Source organism: Camellia sinensis, chromosome 9 (genome assembly GCF_055761805.1).
Source record: "Camellia sinensis isolate YWXY chromosome 9, ASM5576180v1, whole genome shotgun sequence".
In the NCBI taxonomy this organism is placed as follows: Eukaryota; Viridiplantae; Streptophyta; class Magnoliopsida; order Ericales; family Theaceae; genus Camellia; species Camellia sinensis.
The window spans coordinates 11,807,369-11,833,039 of NC_138969.1; the positions used below are offsets into that span (position 1 = coordinate 11,807,369).

The window sequence follows — 25,671 nt, forward strand, 5'->3', positions numbered from 1 at the left end:
TTTTACTTTAGGGTATGATTGTCATTAAAATAAAATTTCATTAAATGTGTACACTGAGGTAAGTAAGTGTATAGAAATAGAATTTCCTGATAACAGTGCTTAGAGAAGTGGAGAAAGGGAATGATAGTGATAATAGGTTGAGAAAAAGAAGTGAAGGGTATGGGTAGACCTTAGTGTATCGAGGGTGGTAGTGGAGGGGTGCAGGATGATCTAGAGGTGTTTGGAGTAGCGATGAGAAGAAGGAGCTAGTGGTGTAAGGTTGTAAAAACCTCGATCCCTGCGTAACATTAATCCGTACTTAATTATGCTTCACAGTAATTAAGGAGGGATTCTGAATTAATTTGCATGTGTGCTTTGCATTATTGTGTTTATATCTATCTGCTGTAAAAAGATCTGTTCATGTTTTGGTTTCGGTTTGTGGATGGAAGGCCTTATCGGCATCCGAATCAGAAATTGGCTTAAGTTATGTGCTAATTAGGATTTATAGAGTTTTATGGTAGGTTTAATTGAAATTCGATTTGGAACGATTAAATTAGATTAAATTAATGCCATTTGATTAATTTTGATTAATTATTACCTATAGGGCCATTTTTGCCCCACTAAGTTTACCTTTTCATTTCATTCTTCCTCAACTTGATGCTCAACGTGAGAATGAGAGAGAATTGAGGGATTTGGGTCCTAGGTTCAGGAATTGAATTCACAAAGAGGGAATTTGTCACGCCCCAAAATTTGAGACCGCAAGAGTAATATATAAAGTACAACTCAAACAAAATAGATAACCACAATACGTTAATATACACATACAAGCGGAGTTATAACATGGATAACTGATTTGAGTTCCACTAGAGGTTTACAAATATTGTCAAACCAAAAGGTAAAAGAAGAGAGAACACAAAAACAAACTACTAGTCTAAATTTTCAAGTGAACCACGGCTTTAAAACTTCATCTTGATTGTCTTCGGGATACCCTTCCCCGTCGTAAGCTGCTTCTTCACCTGGCATGACACGCCATGAGCTTGGAATGCCCAGTAAAAACACACACACCCCCATATCTTCTATCAATCAATCACACACAAAACAAATCAAGTAACATAACATACTTACATTAAGGTTTTATAAATCAGTAGTTAGGCTAGGCATTTAGGGACCCCCAAAGAGATCCTTCTACCCAACCACAAGGATTGAATATCAGACTATTCAGAACTCCCCCTTTTGCTGCTTTGCAGACCTTACCACCTATGCCCACCTTCCAATTATTTACCTGTCAGTGGCATTGATGGACCTCAAAAGGGACGGCCAACAAGCGGGCTCGCTTACACCCTGCACATACCATACCAAAGGGCTCGCTTACACCCTGAAACCGCCGCATAGAGTCTGAATACATCCAAGTCAACCCAGGGGTTCGCTTAAACTGCTTACGCAAGACTTAACTCATTTGGTATTAACCCCATCATAATTCATGTCATGCATATGTATAAAATTGTTCTAAAACACTAAGATAAACGTCACCCATTGCCAACCCCTTATCATTTCCCGTTTATTAGATCTTTTGCTAGGTGAGTTAGTCACATTCGGTAATTTGGTCAATTAAACGAGTATGGGAAAAACATACTAGAGGAAATATAGTCCATGATCATCATACATAAGTACATAAGTATAGTTAAGCAAGAAATAACATTAAAAAGGCCTGAAACACTTAGAGACAAGTCACATAGTAGAACACAATTTCCAGCACCGGTCGGTTCTACAGGGCTAACAAGAATGCTTTGGTAAAAATACTTCTAGGTCAAATTAGGGGCTGAAATTGCACAGAAATAATAATTAACCTGTCTAGTTTCAATTCCAATTCACAGAATGTGCATAGCACCTCCAGAAATTCATCCACAAGCTATATTCAAAAACCTGTCCAGATTTGTCACCCATCGGGAAAACTAGCGTTTCTCTCAATCTACCCGATGGTTTTCACTCAAATAAAATCTATTGGAAAGAGGACTCAGATTTCTAAATTTTGACAAAAGAACCAACCCGAGATGATTTTTCTAGAATTTTATAAAATTACTAAAAGTGGACTGTTTTTCAGAGATTCAGGACCAGATTTTTTTAACAAATTATCCAAGCCCTAAAAACACACAATTAGAGGCTAATAAAATTGTCACAAGCTCTATACACACCAATTACCTTACGATAAATTCAGATTTGAGAAATAAACAGGTTTGATATTTCTTTTAAATATTAGAAATTGCAGCAGTGCATATTTTGAATAAAATTGTAAGACAATGTCACCAATTCACACCCACACATGCATACACACCAAAAACTCAATTTACCATTAATACATAACCCAAGGGAGCATCTAGACAATAGGATGAGATGGGTAAAGAAAAAAAAAATTTTGAGAAGACAAGGGAGAGGTGTATTTTTACCTTCAAGAAGTCTTTTTTTTTTTTTTTCTTCTTCTCACTTCTCTACTCCCCTTGACTTCCCTTGAGCAAACTCTCCCTCTCTCACCCTCTCCTTGAGCTGATGAAAAACGTGGGTGTGGATTGGGACCAACTCTCAATTTATATAATATAGGTAGCTTAATGGCTAAGGGACTAAATATCTAGATATTTATTTATTTATTTATTTATTTTATTTATTTCTTTGTTGTTATCAACCCACTCTTCCACCAATATTATATATATATATATATATAAACTATGTATATATTCAAGTACACAATAATGTTCCATTCAAATAAATAATTAATGAAAGAACAATAATAAAAAAAATTAGAAATAAGAATAAAATGTGTGAATTAATTTAGAAATTATGAGGTAAATAAATAAAACCAAGTTTTAGGATAGTTCCAATCATAAAGTGGTGTTCTATGATTTAATTATGGTAACACACGGAGAAATTATTCTTTACTTGGGCTCTTACACAGATTTTTACGGAACTAGGGTTAAAATGCTATTAACCTAAGGCTCAGGGTTTCAAGTGTAATTAAAAAAATTTAGGGTCTCTGCAACCTATCCCCCTTAAATAAATTTCGTCCTCGAAATTAGATCATACCTTACGTCCCAAATAGTTGTGGATAATTTGCCCGCATCGCATCTTCACGTTCCCAGGTGAACTCTTCAATACCATAGTGACGCCAGAGTATCTTAAGAAGGGGAATTGTCTTCCCTCGCAAGTTCTTTTCTTGTCTGTCTATAATTGCTACAGGTCCCTCTTCAAAGGTAGCGTCCTCATTGAGTTGGATTTCTTCCCAGTTGATGATGTGAGAAGGGTGCATTATGTACTTCCGCAGCATAGATACATGGAAAACATCATGTACTCCAGCCAACTGTGGGGGTAAAGCCAACTTGTACGCAACCTCTTCGATTTTTTGAAGTATCTCGAAGGGTCCAATATATCGAGGTGATAATTTTCCTTTCTTTCCAAAACGAATAATCCCTCGGCGGGGCTGAATTTTCAGGAAAACATAATCACCGGTAGCGAAGGTTAGCAGTCTTCTCCTTTTATCTGCATAACTCTTCTGACGATCTTGAGCTGCCACTAATCTTTGTCGAATAAGTTTCACCTTTTCTGTAGTTTCTTGCACGATTTCTGGGCCCAATAGACTTACTTCTCCAGCTTCAGTCCAACAAACTGGTGATCTGCAAGGCCGACCATACAGTGCTTCGAATGGAGCCATGCCAATACTAGCCTGGAAACTATTGTTGTATGTGAACTCCACCAGCGGTAGGTGTCACTCCCAGCTCCCTTTAAAATCCATCACACAAGCTCTTAACATGTCCTCCAAAGTTTGAATGGTACGTTCCGACTGTCCGTCAGTTTGAGGATGAAATGCGGTACTGAAACATAATTCGGTCACTAACGCTTCCTGTAAGCTTCCCCAGAATCGGGAGGTGAAACGCGGGTCCCGGTCGGACACAATTGATACAGGAATTCCGTGTAATCGGATAATTTCCTTAATGTAGAGATGACTCAGCGATGTCAAAGTGTCGGAGATTTTATATGGCAAAAAGTGCGCAGTTTTCGTCAAACGATCAACTATAACCCATATAGCATCATATCCTTTCGGTGACCTGGGTAGTCCAGTGACGAAGTCCATTGTTACATGCTCCCATTTCCATTCTGATATCGGCAAGGGCTGAAGTATCCCTCCAGGTCGCTGGTGTTCTGCCTTTACTTGCTGACACGTAAGGCATCTGGCTATGAATTGAGCCACATCTTTCTTTATTCCCCTCCACCAATATTGACGTTTTAAGTTTTGGTACATTTTCGTCCCTCCTGGGTGCACTGCGAATACTGAATGGTGGAACGCCTTTAAAACTTTTTCTCTAAGTGACTCATCTTGTGGTACTAACACTCTACCCTGATGTCTCAAACTTCCATCTGAATGAATCGTCCAATCAGGTACAGGATCGCCGGATGCTATTCGCGTTTTTATGAACGCCACCTCTTGATCATACTTCTGTGACTCTATTACCTCGTTCAGTAATTTAGGTGTAGCGATTTGAGTGCCAAGGTATACCTTCTCGTCTTGAGCTTTCATCTGTACTCCAAACTCATTAAGTGTTCCGACCATGTTCCATTCCTTGAGTGCCAAGCTAGCAATAATTCTCCGGTTCTTGCGACTCAGGGCATCCGCCACCACGTTAGCTTTGCTAGGATGATAGGATAGAGTAAAATGGTAATCTTCGAGGTATTCTAGCCACCGTCTTTGTCTCATGTTCAAGTCCTTCTGCGTGAACAAATATTTCAAGCTCTTATGGTTCGTGAAAATCTCAAATTGTTCACCATACAAATAATGACGCCACTGCTTTAATGCAAAAACCATTGCTGCCAACTCTAGATCGTGTGTCGGATAATTCTTTTAATGCGGTTTCAGTTGCCTGGAGCCGTAAGCTACCACCTTCCCTTTTTCCATTAGCACACAGCCTAGCCCATCCTTGGACGTGTCGCAATATACCGTATATCCTATGTCTCGCTCCGGAATGATGAGTATTGGGGCACTAGTCAATCTCCTCTTGAGTTCTTGAAAGGATTGTTCACATGCTTCGTTCCAATCGTATTTTACCCCTTTTGCGTTAGACAAGTCATCGGCTTAGCTAGTTTAGAAAAGTCTTGAATAAACCATCGGTAATAGCCGGCCAACCCTAAGAAACTACGAACTTCAAATACTGAGGTTGGCTGTTTCCAATCTAATACTGCTTCCACCTTGGCCAGGTCTACAGCAATTCCATGTTCCGACACGACGTGTCCCAAAAATGTGACTTCCTTCAACCAGAACTCGCATTTACTTGCTTTTGCGTACAGCTAGTTGTTTCTTAAAACTTGGAGAACTACTCTCAAGTGTTGTTCATGTTCCTCTTCCGACAGTGAATAGACTAGAATATCGTCAATAAACACCACCACGAACTGGTCCAAGTACGGAGTAAAAATCTTATTCATCAAGCTCATAAACACGGCTGGTGCATTGGTTAATCCAAAGGGCATTACCACAAATTCGTAATGGCCATATCGGGTTCGGAAAGCAGTTTTTGGTATGTCATCATCAGTGACCCGCAATTGATGATAGCCAGATCTAAGATCAATCTCTGAATAACACTTTGAACCTCGAAGTTGGTCAAAAAGGTCATTAATCCGTGGAAGTGGATATCGATTCTTGATCGTCACCCGATTGAGTTGCCGATAATCTATGCACAATCTTAGTGTTCCGTCCTTTTTCTTTGCAAATAGAACTGGTGCGCCCCATGGTGAGGTACTTGGTCGGATAAATCCCTTGTCCAGTAATTCCTGCAGTTGCGTCTTCAACTCCCGAAGTTCAGCAGGAGCCATACGGTGGGGTGTCAGGGATATTGGTGCAGTACCCGCTTGTAACTCGATACTAAAATCTACTTCACGATGTGGCGGTAATCCTGGCAACTCCTCAGGAAAAACATCAGCGTATTCACAAACTACACGCGGAAGATTTAATTCTGATTGAGCTTCTTCATTAATGATCAAACTTGCTAACCATCCAGCAAATTGTCGATGCCACTGCATTTTACGATTTGTTGTGCTCAGGGAATCCTCTCTATCCCCCTTAAATTGGAAACACGTTCCACTAGGTGTGCAAACCGTCACCCTCTTGCGGTAGCAATCAATCATTGCTTGGTGGGCGGATAACCAATCCATTCCCAAGATTATGTCAAAATCGGACATGTTCATGACCCGAAGGTCACAACTCAAGTGTAACCCTGACACTTCTAATTTACACCCTCGACAGATTAATCCTACCCTAATACTTCCTCCCAAGGGTGATGCAACACGTAAAGTAGTTTCTAAAGGTTCACATCTAAGACCTAATGATTTAACACATGAGGTTGATATAAAAGAATGTGATGCGCCAGAATCGAATAGAACGTGAACCCAGGAATTATAGAGTACAAGGTTACCTCTAATTACTGATGGATCTTCATTACCTTCCTCTTGGAGGGCAAAAACTCTGCCTGTGCCTTTTTGATTACCGGTTGGTCCAACCTTTCGGTTTCCTCCTGACTTGTTCATCCATGGCCTTTGCCCGCCAATAACTTGAGCATTCGCTCTTGAACCCCCTGCTTGATTTCCCATTCCAGAAAGTTAGGGACATTCCGACTTCTTGTGCCCTATTTGGTGACAGTGAAAACGTTGGATTTGTGTAATAGGCTTGGTTTGTAAACTTCCTTTCTGGCTTTGCTGTTGCAGCTGTTGCGACGGTTTGATGTATGGTGTCCGTACCACATTCCTTCGGTCATTTCTTCTTGGCCCTACAAAGGACTGACCCCCTTTCTTCGTTTTCATCATCCAAAATCCTTTTTGAGTCTGCCCACTCTCTTTCTGCATCCAATGCCGTATCCACCACATCAGCAAAAGTAGGAAGGCGTAAGGGTAACACTTTACCTCTAATAATAGGGTCTAAACCCCACTCGAATTTTCGTGCTTTCTCTCCCTCATCTGCGACGTATTGGGCTGCGTATCGCGCTAGCTCTTCAAACTTGGCTACATACTGAGTCACTGACATCTCATCCTGTTTCAAAGTTTGAAATTGCCAAATCCGCTCTTGTCTAACTGTGTTTGGGAAATCTTTTCTTAGAAACAATTCTTTGAACTGAGCCCAAGTCATGTTTGTCGTGTCTGAGAATTTTTCATCAAGGACCACCAATGATCCGCTTCTCTTTCTAGCTGATAACTTGCCAGGGCGATCTTGTCTGTATGCACTGTAATACCCATGGTTTCCAACATCTTTTCTATTTGATGAATCCAACTCTCAGCGACTCTCGGGTCAAGCTCACCTGTGAACACCGGCGGTCTTTGCTTTCTGAACTCAGATAACAAATATATCCGCTCATTTGGTTGCGTTCTTCTAAGCCTTCCTAACTCTTCAAGAATCTGGTTTTCGACTGGTCTTGGCAACTCCTCCGCAGATATAGGTCTACCGCAATTAGCGCCTTGATTGCGAGCTGGACGTCCTCGTCGGCGTCTGACTTGATCGTTTGCTTCCACATTGTCCGCCATCTGCCAAGTTTGTGGGTAATATAAGCTTAGGGTTGTTGTGAAGGCGAAGAGGCGTTCAATAAATAGTCTAATTTAATGTGGTCCGAGGTGTATGAAATTTATGTATTTTTCTAAATGGATGATGCAATTAAACCAAGCAAAATAAAATAAAATACATACAACACACTAGATTAACCAACTAGATATTTTATAGATACGCATATAACTTCTTCTTACAAAAGGATACACTATCTAGGTTAGCGTGTAGCGTGTATACACCAAAACAAAACACGCTTCAACCACACAAAACACTATTTACAAAGGTACACAAAAGGGTTCGTCCCACAACTACTACAGTCCTAAGTCAAATGATTCCTCTGGGTCTTCTTCGAGATCTTCCTCAGGATCCTCTGGTGGTAAAGGAGCATATGTCGGGGAGGCCGGAAACTGCTGAGCCGGTGTAGGGGTGTACTCTGATGACACCTCTATAGGGAATGCAGGGGAAGCTCCAGGAAGTACTGAGACAAACGGAACCTCTAACTCAGGATGGTGAGAGCCACAGCTCTCGGGTCCAACGCGATGCATCACTGGACACGGATCCTCAGTCAATACCTCTTGCCTAAGCTCAGCAAAAGTTTGATCATTCCGCTCTATCTGAAGAGCAAACCTAAGCTCCTTGTATTTGCACTGGAGGCATCGACGTACCAACGCTCGTCTTGCTTGCGTAGTGTAGTATGAAAAATCCTCTTCTGTTTTCCGAATAGCTTTCTTTATCACGCGCTCCGCCCCTAATTGACACCGTCGGTTAAGTCTTTGTGGGCTAACAGCTACTGCCCGTCTGTTCTGGAACCGAAAAACTCCCCAGTTATCAACGTTTTCTGATGTAGAATCCATCCTATCGTAGGTAAACAAAATTTTTTTTTTTTTTAGTCCACCCTTAATATGATATAGTATAATGGTAACAGAAAATAGTAATGTGAAAGGCAAGGATATCTAAAATCACGAGTTAACACGCGTGGGTTAAGGGTTGAACCTAGGGCTCTGATACCAATTTGTCACGCCCCAAAATTTGAGACCGCAAGAGTAATATATAAAGTACAACTCAAACAAAATAGATAACCACAATACGTTAATATACACATACAAGCGGAGTTATAACATGGATAACTGATTTGAGTTCCACTAGAGGTTTACAAATATTGTCAAACCAAAAGGTAAAAGAAGAGAGAACACAAAAACAAACTGCTAGTCTAAATTTTCAAGTGAACCACGGCTCTAAAACTTCATCTTGATTGTCTTCGGGATACCCTTCCCCGTCGTAAGCTGCTTCTTCACCTGGCATGACACGCCATGAGCTTGGAATGCCCAGTAAAAACACACACACCCACATATCTTCTATCAATCAATCACACACAAAACAAATCAAGTAACATAACATGTGTGAATTAATTTAGAAATTATGAGGTAAATAAATAAAACCAAGTTTTAGGATAGTTCCAATCATAAAGTGGTGTTTTATGATTTAATTATGGTAACACACGGAGAAATTATTCTTTACTTGGGCCCTTACACAGATTTTTACGGAACTAGGGTTAAAATACTATTAACCTAAGGCTCAGGGTTTCAAGTGTAATTAAAAAAATTTAGGGTCTCTATAGAATTGCTAGGAGAAAAGAAGAAAACTTGAGGATTTGTTCATCTAGTTCAAGATTCTAGCACCTAAAGCCCAATTGAACATCTAAGGTATGAAACCAAGCCTTTAGCCTTGAAGTTGAGTTAATTCATACATGAATTCAAGTAAATTGAACTATAAGATGTAAGAATCAAGCTTAAGGAGTAGAGAGGTAGATCAATCCATGCATGCATGTGCATTTTCTTACAAATTGAGCATGATTTCAAAGACTTCTTTCATACATGTGTTAATCTCACTTACATTTTGGTCATTCATCATGTTTTCCATTAAATTACCAAGTTTGATCATGTTTTGGAGTGTTCGAATTCAAGGGAGTTCATGCATGTTGTATTAATGAAATATTCATAAAGTTTGTGTTGGAATTTTGTACAATTGGCATGCCTTTGAGCCATGATTTCTTGAATTGATCTTTAACTTATGTTGTTTTAAGGGTTTTCATGTATTTTCTCAAGTTTTGGCCCATAAAAAATGAGGTTTGATGCCTTGGAGGTCGAGTTTGGACTTGAAAATCAAAGCTGGAAATGCTAGAAATTTGATCCACGCTCGAACAGGGGACTTCACGCTCGAGCGAGCACTCTGAGTACGTATACTTCTGCTCGAGCAACGTAAGTTGCGCTCGAACGTGAAATGTATATATCCAGCAGTTCATATGTTTTGTAGTCCACTCGAGCGAGGGAAATCACGCTCGAGCGAGGATTTGAGTCTCATGCTCGAGTGGGGATCGAGCGTCCGTCGAGCGTGAAAATCATGTAACTAGTACTTTTGTCTACATTTGTAGTCCGCTCGAGCGAGGAAATTCATGCTCGAGCGAACCTTCGCATTCTGCATGTCTGCTCGAGCGAGAAAAGCCACGCTCGAGCGTGGACCCTATTTTCAGCAAATTTTGGAAAATGTTTTCAAGTGCATTTTTTTATATCTTCATTCCATCCTAGGCATTCATTGGCCATGATTAAGACTCCACAATGAGGTTGAAGACTAGAAACACGCCAAGAACAAATAAAGCAAGTTATGAATAATTCGAACGTGTATTTCAAGTGTGCATTTGTATGTATGTTCGTGTAGGTCGCGTGCCTCGAACCATTTGATTAATCTGCTTTATTCATCTACACCCAAAGCCAACTGTGAGTAATAAATTTGTAAAGCTATGTTCAATTGTAAGTATTCTCTAAATGATATAAGATGATCTGTTTTCTGAAATAACATTTTTTGTATGAATGATTGGTTGTCCAATGTTTCTGAAATGTATTTGTGGCATTCTTAGCTTCAAATGATATATGTTATCTGTTCTGTTACGTCCCAATTATGGGTCAACTGTATGTCTCATGAGCCAACTGTTATGGATCCTTACGTCTCATTTATGGGCCAACTGTACGTCTCATGAGCCAACCGTACCGTCTCCGTGCACGTGAGTCAACTGTATGCCTTTATGGATGTCCCTTTATGGGTTAACTATATGCCTTTATGGCCGCCCCTTTATGGGCCAACTGTCTCTGCTAGGGCTAATGAATGTACCACGTACGATTAACTACAAATTTTGATTATGAATATGATTCTGAATCTGTATCTGTTATGAATTATGATTTCTGAACAGGTTTATGAAGCCATTTCTGACAACTACCAAATACCGTTTTCTGTAACTATTATGGACAACATTCATTAAACCCTTTATTCTGTTATTGTTCACTAGGCTTCCGCTCACTATTTATTTATATATATGTAGGTGAGCAAGCGCGTGACCAGGCCTGAGATGCCGCCTGGCGAGTTTTGGTGTCAGCCAGCTATCATGCCTCCTGTAGAGGTTCCCTTTTATGATCTGTTGAGTTTTGTGTCCTTGGGACTTTTGTACTTCCAAAATGTTTATGTCTGGTCTGAACACGCTTGAAATCTTGTGTATGTGGCTTGGGTGATGTAAGGTTACTGTACTTTTCGACGCCATATCTGTATATATGCATATATGTATATGAAAAGTTTTAAAATTCCTGTCCCATATATGTCTGCACAGCTCTATGGACTATGTAAGTTTGTTTATTTGCTTTCGCAGCCCCTAGCTATATGTTAATCTGTTCAGAGGCCTTTGGTAATCCAAGGATTACTGGCGGGTTGCGATGCTAAACTTATAGGGGCGAGTTTGGGTCGTGACAAAGTGGTATCAGAGCACGTGTTTTACCACACACACAAGTCCATATGAGCTCAGGATGTCCTAGTAAGAAGTAAGGGCATTCCATCTGCATGCCTAAGTGTGTTTGTTTAAAAGTGAAAGCGTAAATCCAAATATGATCATGTGTTATGAGATCAAAGAAATTGAATAAAGTGACAAGGACTATTTGCCTATGTTTATAATGAATTGTTTACTTATAGCAAATGGACAATGCGAGAAGTGATGATACAACAAGGTCCTCAGAGGCCCGGATGAGTAGAATGGAACAAATGCTTACAGCCCTAACTGAGATAGTAATACAACAACAGAGACAACACCCTCTACCTCCTCCACCTCCGCTGACACCAGTGGAACCGGGCAACAGTGACATAATCAATCTGACTCAAAAGTTTATGAAGATGAAACCGCCAACCTTCCTTGGCGGAATTGAACCGTTAAAGGCTAAAACATGGTTGTTGGAAATGGAGAAATTGTTTGAGGTATTTCCCTGTTCTGAAACTCAGAAAGTCCTTCTGGCCACCTACACGCTGAAGGATAAAGCTCGGAGGTGGTGGTTATTGGTTCGAAACAATGACAAAAATATGACATGGGCTCAATTTAATACAATTTTCTATAATAAGTACTTTCCCCAGTGCTTTCGGAACCGAAAGGTTTCAGAATTTCAAGAACTCAAACAAGGCAGGATGTCCATAGCAGAGTACGAGGCTAAATTTATTGAGCTAGCCAGATTTGCTCCTCACATGGTCGACATGGACTATAAGAAGGCCCGCAAATTTGAGGGCGAACTAGATTTAGATATACTAGATCGGGTGGGAGTTCTTAACCTACCCACGTATGTGAACGTATTGGATAGGGCACTAATGACAGAAGCCATTTTGGCAGCAAAGAAACAAACTTTTGTTCCACAAACTGATTGGATGGGGAAAAGGTCCGGAACTAGTTTTAAAAGGGGCCATTCATTTACTGGGAATAAGAAACAAAATACGGGATCGTCTAGTAGTTCAAGTCAAAGTGGTGGATCAACGCCTAATTGTGCTCAGTGTGAGAGGAGACACAGAGGGGTTTGCCATCGAGTATCTGGTGCATGTTTCCGGTGTGGTAAGACGGGTCACATAATAAAGGATTGTCCAATCGGGTCCGAAAGTGTCAACCGTCCTGTAGCAGGTTCGGCAGGATCTACTACTGGATCAAAAGCAAATGTTAGGACTAATACTGAGAAAAAACCTCTGAAGCAAGGTCGAGTGTTTGCTTTAGTGCCTAGTGACGTACAAAACACCGAAACTATGGTGTCAGGTATACTTCCTATATGTTCTCAAAATGCATGTGTATTGATCAATTTCGGTTCTACACATTCCTTCGTATCGTATGCTTTCTCTCGGAAATTAACTAGACCACTAAAACTTATGACATATGTGTTATCTGTTTCTACACCGTCTGGGGGTTCTATGTTATGTACTTATGTTTATCCAGCATGCGACATTATGGTTAGTGATATGACATTGTATGTTGATTTGTTACCCTTGAACATTAATGCTTTTGATTGTATTCTGGGTATGAACTGGTTGACTAAATATTGTGCTACTATTGACTGTGCAAGTAAATTTGTTGCGTTTAGACCTCTGGGTATGCCTGAATTTGTTTTTACTGGAAATGGGGTAATTCCTCCCCCGTACCTGATTTCTGCCATGAAAGCTGTTAAATTGCTTAGGAATGGATGTAGGGGTTACATGTGTTGTGTTTTGACTGAGACCTTTGATAAGACCAATGTGGAAACTATCCCTGTTGCTTATGAATTTTTCGATGTGTTTCCGGATGACTTGTCTGGAGACTTAGTTGATAGGGAGATTGAGTTCACTATAGAAGTAGCGCCGGGAACACAACCTATTTCTAAGACCCCTTACAGAATGTCAACCTCAGAACTGTAAGAATTGAAAACCCAATTACAAGAACTATTAGACAAGAAATTCATTCGCCCGAGCACTTCACCTTGGGGTGCTCCAGTCCTATTTGTCAAAAAGAAAGACGAATCTTTGAGATTATATATAGACTACCGAGAATTAAACAAGGTAACCATCAAGAATAAATACCCTTTGCCCCGAATAGATGACTTGTTTGATCAACTTTAGGGAGCCCAAGTATTTTCCAAGATTGACCTTAAATCTGGATATCACCAGTTGAAAGTTAAAGCAGAAGATGTGGAGAAAACCATATTCAGAACTAGATACGGACACTATGAATTTTTAGTCATGCCATTTGGGGTAACAAATGCACCAGCAGCTTTTATGGATCTAATGAACAGAGTTTTCAAACAATATCTTGATGAATTTATTGTTATGTTTATTGACGATATTTTGATTTATTCTAAAGACAGGGAAGAACATGAGAATCATCTGAGAACTACTTTGCAGATTCTGAGAGAGAAGAAACTATATGCCAAACTGTCCAAATGTGAATTCTAGCTTGACAGTGTGGCATTTTTGGGCATGTGATCAACAAAGATGGTATTTCGGTTGACCCTCAGAAAATTGAAGCTATTGTGGACTGGCCTAAACCGACGAATGTGGCCGCGGTTAGAAGTTTTCTGGAACTTGCAGGTTACTATAGAAGATTTGGAAAAGACTTTTCGAAACTTGCCATGCCATTGACTCAGTTAACTCAGCAAAATGTGCCATTTGATTGGAACGAACAAAGAGAGTCGGCTTCTCAAGAATTGAAGACTAGATTAGTAACTGCACCGATTTTGACTTTGCCTAATGATACTGATGGATTTCAGATCTACAGTGATGCGTCCTATGAAGGTTTAGGTTGTGTGTTAATGCAAAATGAGAAAGTAATTGCCTATGCCTCTCGGCAAGTCCGTCCACACGAAAAGAATTACCCAATACATGATCTTGAACTGGCAGCTATATTTCTTTACCCAACACATTATCTATATGGAGTTACATGTGAAGTGTATACTGATCATAAAAGCCTCAATATTTCTTTACCCAAAAGGAGTTGAACATGAGACAGAGGAGATGGTTTGAGCTAATTAAAGATTATGACTTGCAGATTTTCCAAGGAAAGCTAATATTGTGGCGGATGCCTTGAGCCGGAAATCAATGGGGAATCTATCATGTTTGCTTACTAGCCAAAAAGAATTGTTATATGACCTGGAAATGAACGAGATTAAAGTAGTGATACGTGAACAGAGCGGAATACTAGCCGCTATTTCTGCTCAACCTACAATCTTTGAAGAGATCAAAGAGAAGCAACTTGAAGATGAATACTTGCAAAAGGTTGTGGAAGAACTTGATTCAAAACCAAGGCCAGGGTTTGTGTTTGAGAATAATGTGCTAAAATTTCAGAATCGTCTTTGTGTGCCTGATTATTATGATTTGAGAAAACATGTTATGTCTGAAGCCCACAATACTAAATTTGCTATGCATCTAGGGAATACAAAGATGTACCATAACTTGAAACAGAACTTCTAGTGGCCAGGAATGAAAAATTATATTGCAGATTTTGTGGCTAGGTGTTTACATTGCCAACAGGTCAAAGCCGAACATCAACGACCCGCTGGTTTGTTACAGCCGCTCCCAATACCGGCATAGAAATGGGAGCACATAACTATGGATTTCATTGTGGGACTGCCTCGCTCTTCTCGAGGTATGGATTCTATCTGGGTTATAGTTGACCGTTTAACTAAGTCTGTCCATTTTCTGCCTGTCAAGACTATTTATAATGCGGACAAATTGGCCAATATTTATATGAAGGAAATTGTGAGATTGCATGGGGTGCCAGTATCTATTGTGTCTGACAGAGACTCGAAGTTTACATCAAGATTTTGGCAGAGCTTGCAACAGGCTTTGGGGACAGAATTGAGGTTGAGTAGCGCCTATCACCCACAGACAGATGGTCAAACTGAACGAACTAATCAAACCTTGGAAGATATGCTCAGAATGTGTGTGTTAGATTTCCAAGAGAACTGGGAGACCTACTTGCCATTGGCTGAGTTTGTGTATAACAACAGTTACCGTTCAAGCATCGGGATGGCTCCTTATGACGCTTTGTATGGTAGGAAATGCCGATCTCCGATTTGCTGGGCCGAAGTAGGTGACAAACCGTTGTTGGGACCGGAACTCGTACAAGAAGCGACTGAAAACGTTAAGCTGATTCAGCAGAGACTGAAAACCGCACAGAGCCAACAAAAGAGTTATGCTGATGTTCGAAAAAGAGATAGAGAATACGAAGTTGGGAACCATGTGTTTATCAAAGTGACTCCAATGAAAGGGCAAACTCAGTTTGGTGTCGAGGGTAAGTTGGCGCCGAGATATGTTGGACCATATGAAGTTTTGGAGAAAATCAACCCAGTAACTTATCGGGTGGCCTTACCACCGGTTATGGAGCATATGCATAATGTCTTTCATGTCTCTATGCTTCGAAATTATCTGAGGGATCCGTTACATGTGATTGAGCCAACTCATGTACTCCTAAAGGATGATTATACTTACAAGGAAAGGCCTATTCAAATTGTGAACCGCAGGATCAAAAGACTAAGAAACAAAGAAATCCCGTTGGTGAATGTGGATTGGCAAAATTATGGAGGAACTTATGTAACCTGGGAAACAGAAGAAGACATGATGAAAAGATATCCGAATTTGTTTCCATTAGACCCAATGTTCTTCTAGAATGAAGGTAATTCGAGTTTGGAGAACCAAACTCTTTTAAGAGAGGAAGACTGTAACAACCCCAATCCCTGCGTAACGTTAATCCGTACTTAATTATGCCTAACAGTAATTAAGGAGGGATTCTGAATTAATTTGCATGTGTGCTTTGCATTATTGTGTTTATATCTGTCTGTTGTAGAAAGATCTGTTCATATTTTGGTTTCGGTTTGTAGATGGAAGGCCTTATCGGCATCCGAATCAGAAATTAGCTTAAGTTATGTGCTAATTAGGATTTATAGAGTTTTATGGTAGGTTTAATTGAAATTCAATTTGGAACGATTAAATTAGATTAAATTAATGCCATTTGATTAATTTTGATTAATTACTACCTATAGGGCCATTTTTGCCCCACTAAGTTTACCTTTTCATTTCATTCTTCCTCAAGTTGATGCTCAACATCAGAATTGATGGTTTTGGGTCCTAGGTTCAAGAATTGAATTCACAATGAGGGAACTGCTGGGAGAAAAAAAAAAAACTTAAGGATTTGTTCATCTAGTTCAAGATTCTAGCACCTAAAGCCCAATTGAACATCTAAGGTATGAAACCAAGCCTTTAGCGTTGAAGTTGAGTTAATTCATACATGAATTCAAGTAAATTGAACTATAAGATGTAAGAATCAAGCTTAAGGAGTAGAGATGTAGGTCAATCCATTCATGTAATTTTCTTACAAATTGAGCATGATTTCAAAGACTTCTTTCATGCATGTGTTAATCTCACTTACATTTTGGTCATTCATCATGTTTTCCATTAAATTACCAAGTTTAATAATGTTTTGGAGTGTTCGAATTCAAGGGAGTTCATGCATGTTGTATTAATGAAATATTCATAAAGTTTGTACTGGAATTTTATATAATTGGCATGCCTTTGAGCCATGATTTCTTGAATTGATCTTTAACTTATGTTGTTTTAAGGGCTTCATGTATTTTCTCAAGTTTTGGCCCAGAAAAAATGAGGTTTGATGCCTTGGAGGTCGAGTTTGGACTTGAAGATCAAAGCTGGAAATTCTAGAAATTTGATCCACGCTCGAGCGAGCACTCTGAGTACGTATACTTCCGCTCGAGCGACGTAAGTCGCGCTCGAGCGTGAAATGCATATACCCAGCAGTTCATATGTTTTGTAATCCGCTCGAGTGAGGGAAGTCACGCTCGAGCGAGGATTTGAGTCTCATACTCGAGCGGGGATCAAGCGTCCGTCGAGCGTGAAAATCATGCAACCAGTACTTTTGTCTACGTTTGCAATCCGTTCGAGTGAGGAAATCTACGCTCGAGCGAACCTTCACATTTTGCATGTCTGCTTGAGCGAGAAAAGGCACGCTCGAGCGTGGACCCTATTTTAAGCAAATTTTGGAAAATGTTTTCAACTGCATTTTTTTACACCATCATTCCATCCTAGGCATTCCTAGGCCATGATTAAGACTCCACAATGAGGTTGAAGACTAGAAACACGCCAAGAACAAATAAAGCAAGTTATAAATAATTCGAACGTGTATTTCAAGTGTGTATTTGTATGTATGCTCGTGTAGGTCGCGTGCCTCGAACCATTTGATTAATTTGCTCTATTTATCTGCACCCGAAGCCAACTGTGAGTAATAACTTTATAAAGCTATGTTCAATTATAAGTATTCTCTGAATGATATAAGATGATCTGTTTTCTGAAATAACATTTTCTGTATGAATGATTGGTTGTCCAATGTTTCTGAAATGTATTCATGGCATTCTTAGCTTCAATTGATATCTGTTATCTGTTCTGTTACGTCCCAATTATAGGTCAATTGTATGTCTCATGAGCCAACTGTTATGGATCCTTGCGTTCCATTTATGGGCCAACTGTACGTCTCATGAGCCAACTGTACCGTCTCCGTGCACGTGAGTCAACTGTATGCCTTTATGGCTGTCCCTTTATGGGTCAACTATATGCCTTTATGGCTCTCCCTTTATGGGTCAACTGTATGCCTTTATGGCCGCCCCTTTATGGGCCAACTGTCTCTGCTAGGGCTAATGAATATACCACGTACGATTAACTACAAATTTTGATTATGAATATGAATCTGAATCTGTATCTGTTATGAATTATGATTTCTAAACAGGTTTATGAAGCCATTTCTGACAACTACCGAATACCATTTTCTGTAACTATTATGAACAACATTCATTAAACCCTTTACTCTGTTATTGTTTACTGAGCTTCCGCTCACTATTTATTTATATATATGTAGGTGAGCAAGTGCGTGACCAGGCCTGAGATGCCGTCTGGCTAGTTTTGGTGCCAGCCAGCTATCATGCCTCCCGTAGAGGTTTCCTTTTGTGATCTGTTAAGTTTTGTGTCCTTGGGACTTTTGTACTTCCAAAATGTTTATGTCTGGTCTGAACATGCTTGAAATCTTATGTATGTGGCTTGGATGATGTAAGGTTATTATACTTTTCGACGCCATATCTGTATATATGCATATATGTATATGAAAAGTTTTAAAATTCTTGTCCCATATATGTCTGCGCAGCTCTATGGACTATGTAAGTTTGTTTATTTGCTTTCGCAGCCCCTAGTTATATGTTAATCTATTCAGAGGCCTTCGGTAATCCAAGGATTACTGGCCGGCTGCGATGCTAAACCATAGGGGCGAATTTGGGTCGTGACAAAGGTAGAGCAGGACATGGAAAGAGTTGGAGCAATTATTTAATAATTTCATAGTATAAACACGTAGTATTTTATAATATTGTGATAGGTGGAGAAAATTGATAGGTGGGATATTATATTAGGTGATTAGGAAACATAAGGGACATATTAAATGATGATTGATTAAAGAGGACAAATACATGATATTTCAAAAACATTCTATAATTTTCTATGCGAATGATAGTAGAAAGTAGAGAGGGCACCAAATGATTGTTCCCCACATTTTTTTCCTCGTCTTTGTCCTCTTTTATGTAAGGGTGGGCATAAATTTACATTTTGAAGGTATTTAGAGTTAAAATTGTAGTGGTGTGTGAAGGAGATGGTGGTGGTGGAGACGAGAAAGAAGATTTATGGTATATATATATGTATATGTATATGTGTATGTAACTTTTAAATGTGGATATATTTAAAAATTAAAGATTTAAATTGCAAAAAATTAAATCTAAATATTTAATTGTTAGAAGGGTCAAAGTTTGTTTTTATTTTATTTTATTATTATTTATAAATATCCTCTCAAAAAAAAAAAAAAACCAGGATTATTCTTGTAAATCAATAGAAAGTTTAGTCAAAACCCGTCAAGTGGACCCTTGTTTGGTAAAAAGGATATCCCAATTTATTTTTCTTTATAAACCCCCTAAGGATAAAACACATAATTGAGTAAGGATAAAATAAAATATCTTTTTTTTTTTTTTCTTTCTTGGATAATATTGCGAGAGTAACATATTATTGTCAAACAGAATAACATGTTATTGTGAGACAAAGTAACATGTTACTGTCAAATAGAGTAACATATTATTGTGTGACAGAGTAACATGTTACTGTTACCGTTTATATCAATTTTAATGGTAATAAATTTATTTTATTTTTTTTGTTAAAAAATTTCATAGTAAACACGAATCTTATTTGATAGATTTTGATGAGAGAATTCTAAAAATATTAATTTTATTAAAAACCATCATCTACATCAAAAGTTATTTATTTTAAAGTTTAATATTTTAATAATAGTGATATTTGTTGGATTTTTCAATAATTTTTTTTTTGTGATTGTCTTTAATGTATTAAAATTTCATTATAAGTGAGTTTTGACCAAATCTCCCTAAATCAATTCTCAAAATTTTAATCTTAAAGGAAAATACAACACTCAAAAACATAGAGAACCATACCTAATGGTGCAAATTGGCTGGCAATTCGAGTCCAACTTATAAAAATCTAGAATTTTTACATTATAATTCTAAATTTAGTCAAAGGTTGAGCTAACTTTTTCATTTTAAATTAAATTCATACAAGGCTTCACATTCCAAATTCTATTTTATATATATATATATATATATATATTTGGTAAATAAGGGTTTTATAGAAAGAAATGATTAATACATAGTTCTAGGATATAGTATCCCATCGCATCATACATAACTATTTGGGAAATACAATTGGTTGGAGGGTTAGAGAAGACATGAAAATCACCATCCACCATAAGCATTTCATGATTTTCTAACGCATCCGTGCTTTTGTTTGCTTCCCTAAATATGTGTTTAACAGTTGGCAATCTGAGGTTGTTCAGGAGAAACTTACAGTCAAGAACAATATTGAGATAGTGTTAGTCGTTATAATTGTTCCTTATCAAATTTACAAGAATCAAAGCATCAGATTCAATTTCAATAGGTGTGAGCTCCCAGATCAAAAGTCATTTTTAGACCATTCTCTGAGAACCCAATTTTGTGGTTAAACTGGAAGTTTTACCTAAATATCTGCAGAAACCCGTAACCCAATTGCCATGATTGTCCTGAATGAGACCTCCTGATACTGCATGGTTACCATTAGTTGGATTAAATCATATTGCAATGCAATATATTCTACTATTATTTGATTAACACAACTTAAACTAATTTTCTTGTCATGATCTATATTTTTGTTATTTTTGGACGTAATTTTTTTTTCACATTAGTTTAAAACAAGAAAGAGCACAAATTTGTATTAAATTTAGACAATTCAAATTTATCTCATATTCTTTCACATAAACTATGGCTCATGATTGTGCAAGTAACGTAAGAGACTAAGGTTGAAACTTGAGGACATCCTTGTACATTTCGGATCAAATTTGAAGAGACTTTCAGTCCAATCGATATCGCCTAAATTACAATCATAATCACACATAATGCAAGGAAGCTCAAGGTCTAAACTAATCCCACCTACTCCTTGTTGATTTCGACATGAACGAATACATTTCCAAACCTTAGCCAAGCTGTCAAGAATGGGAGGCCAATCATCTTTCACCATTCATTTATCTCTATCTCCAACAATATCCAAGAAAGGATATGAGCACACTTGCATCCATAATACACCAACCAACTCATATGGCTATTGCAAAATAAAAATAATAATAAAAAAATAAAATACAAATTGAGGTCATATCGTAATGATCGAATGGAATGTGAGGCCATGTATATAATGATGAGTTCTACATAAATACTAGGATTGTTAACGAATTGAATTGGTTTGGTTTCAAGGTATAGACTTAACGTTGTTTGGAGAACATAGAAAAAAAAGTTGCTTTTCTGCTTATAAACTGGTTTTCAGTTTACGTTGAAACCAGAAAAGCAACTACAAACGTTTTGAGTTTTTATTTACAAAAATTTTATAAATTAATTTTTGTTTATTTTTAGAAAAATATAAACTACAAACACGTTTGGTTTAGACAAAATATTTTAAAAATTTTAAAAATATAAAAAAGAGTAAGAAATGACAAGTAGTGACGGGTGGTGGGTGGAGACGAGTGGTGGCGGCGGAAGACGGTGGTGGAAAATGATGGCGGGTGGTGGTGGCGGAAGACGGTGGTGGAAAATGGTGGCAGGTGGTGGGTGATGGTGGCAGAAGACGGTGGTGGAAAGTGATGGCAAGTGACGGGTGCTGGCGGCGGAAGACGGTGGTGGAAAGTGGCGATGGTGGGTGGTGGGTGCCGGCTAGGTGGCAGGTGGTGGTGGTGGTGGTGGTAGGTGGGTAGGTGACGGTGACGGGTGGTGGGTGGTGGTGGTGGCGGGTGGTGGGTGGTGGTGGCGGGTGGGTGGTAGATGACGGGTGATGGTGGGTGGGTGGTGGTGACAAGTAGGTGGCAGGTGGTGGTGGCGGCGGGTGGTGGTGGCAGGTGGGTGGCGGATGACTGGTGGTAGTAGGTGGTGGCGGGTGGGTGGTGGTGGCGGGTAGGTGGTGATGGATGGGTGAGTGACGGTGGCGGGTGGTCGGTGGTAGCGAGTGGGTGGTGGTGGTGGTGGTGGCGGGTGGTAGTGGGTGGCGGATGACGGGTGGTGGTGGGTGGTGGCGAGTGGGTAGTGGTGGCGGGTAGGTGGTGGGTGGGTGGGTGACGGTGGCGGGTGGTAGCGAGTGGGTGGTGGTGATGATAGGTGGGTGGCGGGTGGGTAGTGGCAGGTGGGTGGCAGGTGGTTGGTGAGTAGTGGTGGTGGCGGACGGTGGATGGTAGTGGCGGGTGGCGGGTGGGTGGGTGGTGTGTGGTGGTGGCGGTGGCTAGTAGGTGGCAGGTGGGTGGTGAGTAGTGGTGGCAGGTGGTGGTGGGGGGTGGGTGGTGCATGGTGGTGGCGGAAGACGGTGGTGGAAAATGGTGGCGGGTAGTGGCTAGTGTTGGGTGGTAAAAAAAAAAACTAAAAACTCAAAACGTAAACTCATTTTTTGTGTTTTCATTTTTTGGCCAAATTTATAAACTAAGACCATTGATTTATAAATAAAAAATTTACCAAACAAGTTTTTATTTGAGTTTTTAAAATTTTTATAAATATAAACAGAAAACTGAAAATATAAATGTTATCAAACGGCACCTAAATTACTTATTTGAGGTATGTTTTCTTTTTACAAGAGATAAATAAGTCATAAGTCAAATTACAAAAATACCCTCAATTTATTTTATTGATTAAGACAGACCATCTTATGTGCATGAGAGTAATAGAGGAATTTCACAATTTTCACAAATGATATGAAATCATATTACAATACTTTTCCAAAAAAAAAAAAAAAAAAACTTATAAAAAAGCAATTCCCAAATACATTCTTGAAAAAGTCAAAAAGCATAATAAAAAATATATATCTATATATATATATATATAAAAGCAAAAAAATCAGCTTTTTTCTATGAATATTTTCGTTTAGGGACAAACTTTTTAGTAACTTTTTAATTTTTTAGATAAAATATGATGAAAAAAAACTAATATATTTGAGATGATTTTTTGACTTTTTACGAAAAGATATTCAAAAAAGTAGAGAGAAAAGAGAATTTTTGATTTTTTGGTATAAATTGTTGGCTTTTTGACCTCTTTAGTAACTTTTTAACTAAAAAAGTCACTTACCAAACGAGACCTAAGTCTACAATTTAAATAATATAATCAAAATTTGAATCAAAATAACACTGTTCAAATCTAAAAATAAAATAAAAATAACACTTTTAAAGTTATGTAACAGAATTATAATTGAACCATAGAAATTAATTTGATTCAATTTGATTTTAAGTTATTCTATTTCAAAAAGAATCCAATTATTAATCAAGAAAAGATGAATTAAATACAACAATAAATAAAAGGAAGTTGGATTTAGTCGAATGTAACAGAAATTTTAGTTATATAAATTTAAGATAATTTTACTTATAAGAAATCAATTTAAGGTCAAAATAATTATGTGTATCTATTGATTATATAAATTTATTGAATAATGTTATATACATCAATTGATATACTAACTAGTGTATCAATTGACGATGTGACATAATTTAAGAGGCAAAAATACTAGAGGTCCCAAAAATTCTACCAAAAGTTTTACCAAATGTCTCACATGGGTGTGGGATCCACATTCACATTGTGTGGGTCCCACACCCATGTGAGACATTTGGTAAAATTTTTGGTAGAATATTTGGGGTCTCTAGCATTACTCTTTAAGAGGTTTTGCTATTTGTAATGTTATTAATGAGTGGAGTCAATAATAAAATCATAACTAGTGTTGGTACATTAGTTAGTACACTAATTAGTGCATCTGACACCATCGATATTTATTAGTGTTAGATTCACATAAATTCGAAACAGCTTATTAGTTGGCAAAGTGCAAAGTCTCAATTTAATTCACGGCCATTAATACAGAAGTTCTAATTTATGAATTTATACTCTATTAAGTTTTAATTAAAAAATTTTAAACCTTCAAGTCTTATTAAATTTTTAACAATCAAAATTGCCCTTCAAACAATAATTGTTTATCATTTATGATTATCTATAAAGGAACATGATAGTTTAACGTTTATTTTGATTTTTAAAACTTTAAAATATCAACTTTTAAATTAAAAAAATTTTAAAAAAAAATTATGTGAAAAAAAATATATTTTTTTTAACAAAATTGAAAAAACAAAATTAATTTTTTGTGCAAAACTGAAAATTATGTGTTTATAATGGATCATGATAATGAAATATTGATGTGCAAAACTGAAAAAAAAAATAAATAAATAAAATTGATAATGTTCTCAATTTTAAAACTGAAAAAAAACTTAATATTCTCGATTTTATTGGGTAGTTAAATCAAACCAATAAGTAAAAGGACAAAAATGTTTAATCTCGTGCTCTATTTTTTTTATCAGTTAGTGAAATAATTATTTGAAACAATATTATGCAAATTGATAATATTTTTAGTTTTAAAAATTGAAAAAACTGATAATATTCTAAATTTTACTAAAAATATGACTTATTGATTCAAAAAATCTTAAATATAACCTAAACTACCATAACGTTTATAAATAGAATTTTTAAACAATTAACTCTTTCGTGGTGTTTGTTTTGAAGGATTGGGGTATGTGATTGGACTATTAGTTCGGATGGACTAATAGTCCGTTGTTTGGTAGCCAATTTTTTATTCGGACTATTAGGCCACGTTTGTTTGGCAGATTAGGTTGGATGAGATTATTAGTGACAGAATTGTTGATGAAGAGATTGTTAATGTGTGGATTGTTAGTGAGGGGATTAAGTAAAAGTATGTTTGTTTTGATGATAGTATGGGAGATGATTAGTAATGGGATTGTTAAATTATTTTTATATAAAATAAATAAATAAATTATTTCTATATTAAAAAAAAAACTAAAACAAATATTAAAACAAATAGGTGCACTTGGTTAAAAAAAATAAAAATAAAAAAACTAAATTTTTTATATAAAATAGACTCAATCCCCTCACTATTTTCTTAATCCTATCTAAAATTTACCCAAGCTAACCCCCTATATGGGGGGATTACTAAGCCTTCACTACTAATCCTATGATATTTTTTTGCATCCAAATAAGGGTTTGGTGGGTCCCACGGATTGATAATCCAATTCACTCTCCCAAGCCTCCAATCAAACATGGCCTTAGTCCCATATTTGTTGGATTGTTGTATTTCCGAACATGGCCTTAGTCCCAGGACTAACAGTCTGTTGAATTACAATCTCTTTTATCCAATCCGTCCAAACAAAAATGTCTTCAGTTTTTTTTTTTTTTTTAACACAAAAAAAAGGGCTATGTGGTGTCATCACAGTCCCGTTGGGCCTTAGTCCCGGGGTAACAGGTTGCGAGCTAGGAATTAACCCTCACCAAGTGAGGGACCCACCACCAGGGCGCCAATGGAGGGCAACCCCACGCCGCAGCAGAAGCCAGGAACCAAGGAGAGTAAAGGCATTACTCACAAGAAGTAATCTCAAATGTCCCTCCCAAAAATCGACCCTAGATCCTCGGCTGGGGAATGGACAGCATCCTCCGCCAGGCCACCAACCCTGGTGGTCATGCCCTTAGTTTGTCCTAGCATTTTAATATCCTCTACTTCATCTACTAGCATTAATAAATAAATAAATAAATAATAATAGAAAAATAGAAAACAGTTCGATGTGGTTGAATACCATTTTTGTCTTAATCCAAGAATCAATT

The 25,671-nt window shown here is 37.9% G+C and overlaps 1 protein-coding gene and 1 long non-coding RNA gene across 2 annotated transcripts; one reads left to right on the forward strand and one right to left on the reverse strand.

The window, feature by feature from the left end:
• Positions 1 to 772: 772 nt before the first annotated feature.
• Positions 773 to 2,534, reverse strand: LOC114265871 (uncharacterized). Its single transcript, XR_014339376.1, has 2 exons — positions 2,424 to 2,534; positions 773 to 995 (listed from the first exon to the last, which is right to left on the reverse strand). It is a non-coding gene; the product is annotated as an uncharacterized LOC114265871 (long non-coding RNA).
• A 9,026-nt stretch (positions 2,535 to 11,560) lies between these two features.
• LOC145799243 (uncharacterized) lies at positions 11,561 to 14,830 on the forward strand. Its single transcript, XM_082888783.1, has 5 exons — positions 11,561 to 12,600; positions 12,973 to 13,278; positions 13,729 to 13,805; positions 13,856 to 14,302; positions 14,409 to 14,830. The coding sequence occupies exons 1-5, from the start codon at positions 11,561 to 11,563 to the stop codon at positions 14,828 to 14,830; spliced, it is 2,292 nt and encodes a 763-aa protein (XP_082744909.1).
• The last annotated feature ends 10,841 nt before the right edge of the window (positions 14,831 to 25,671 follow it).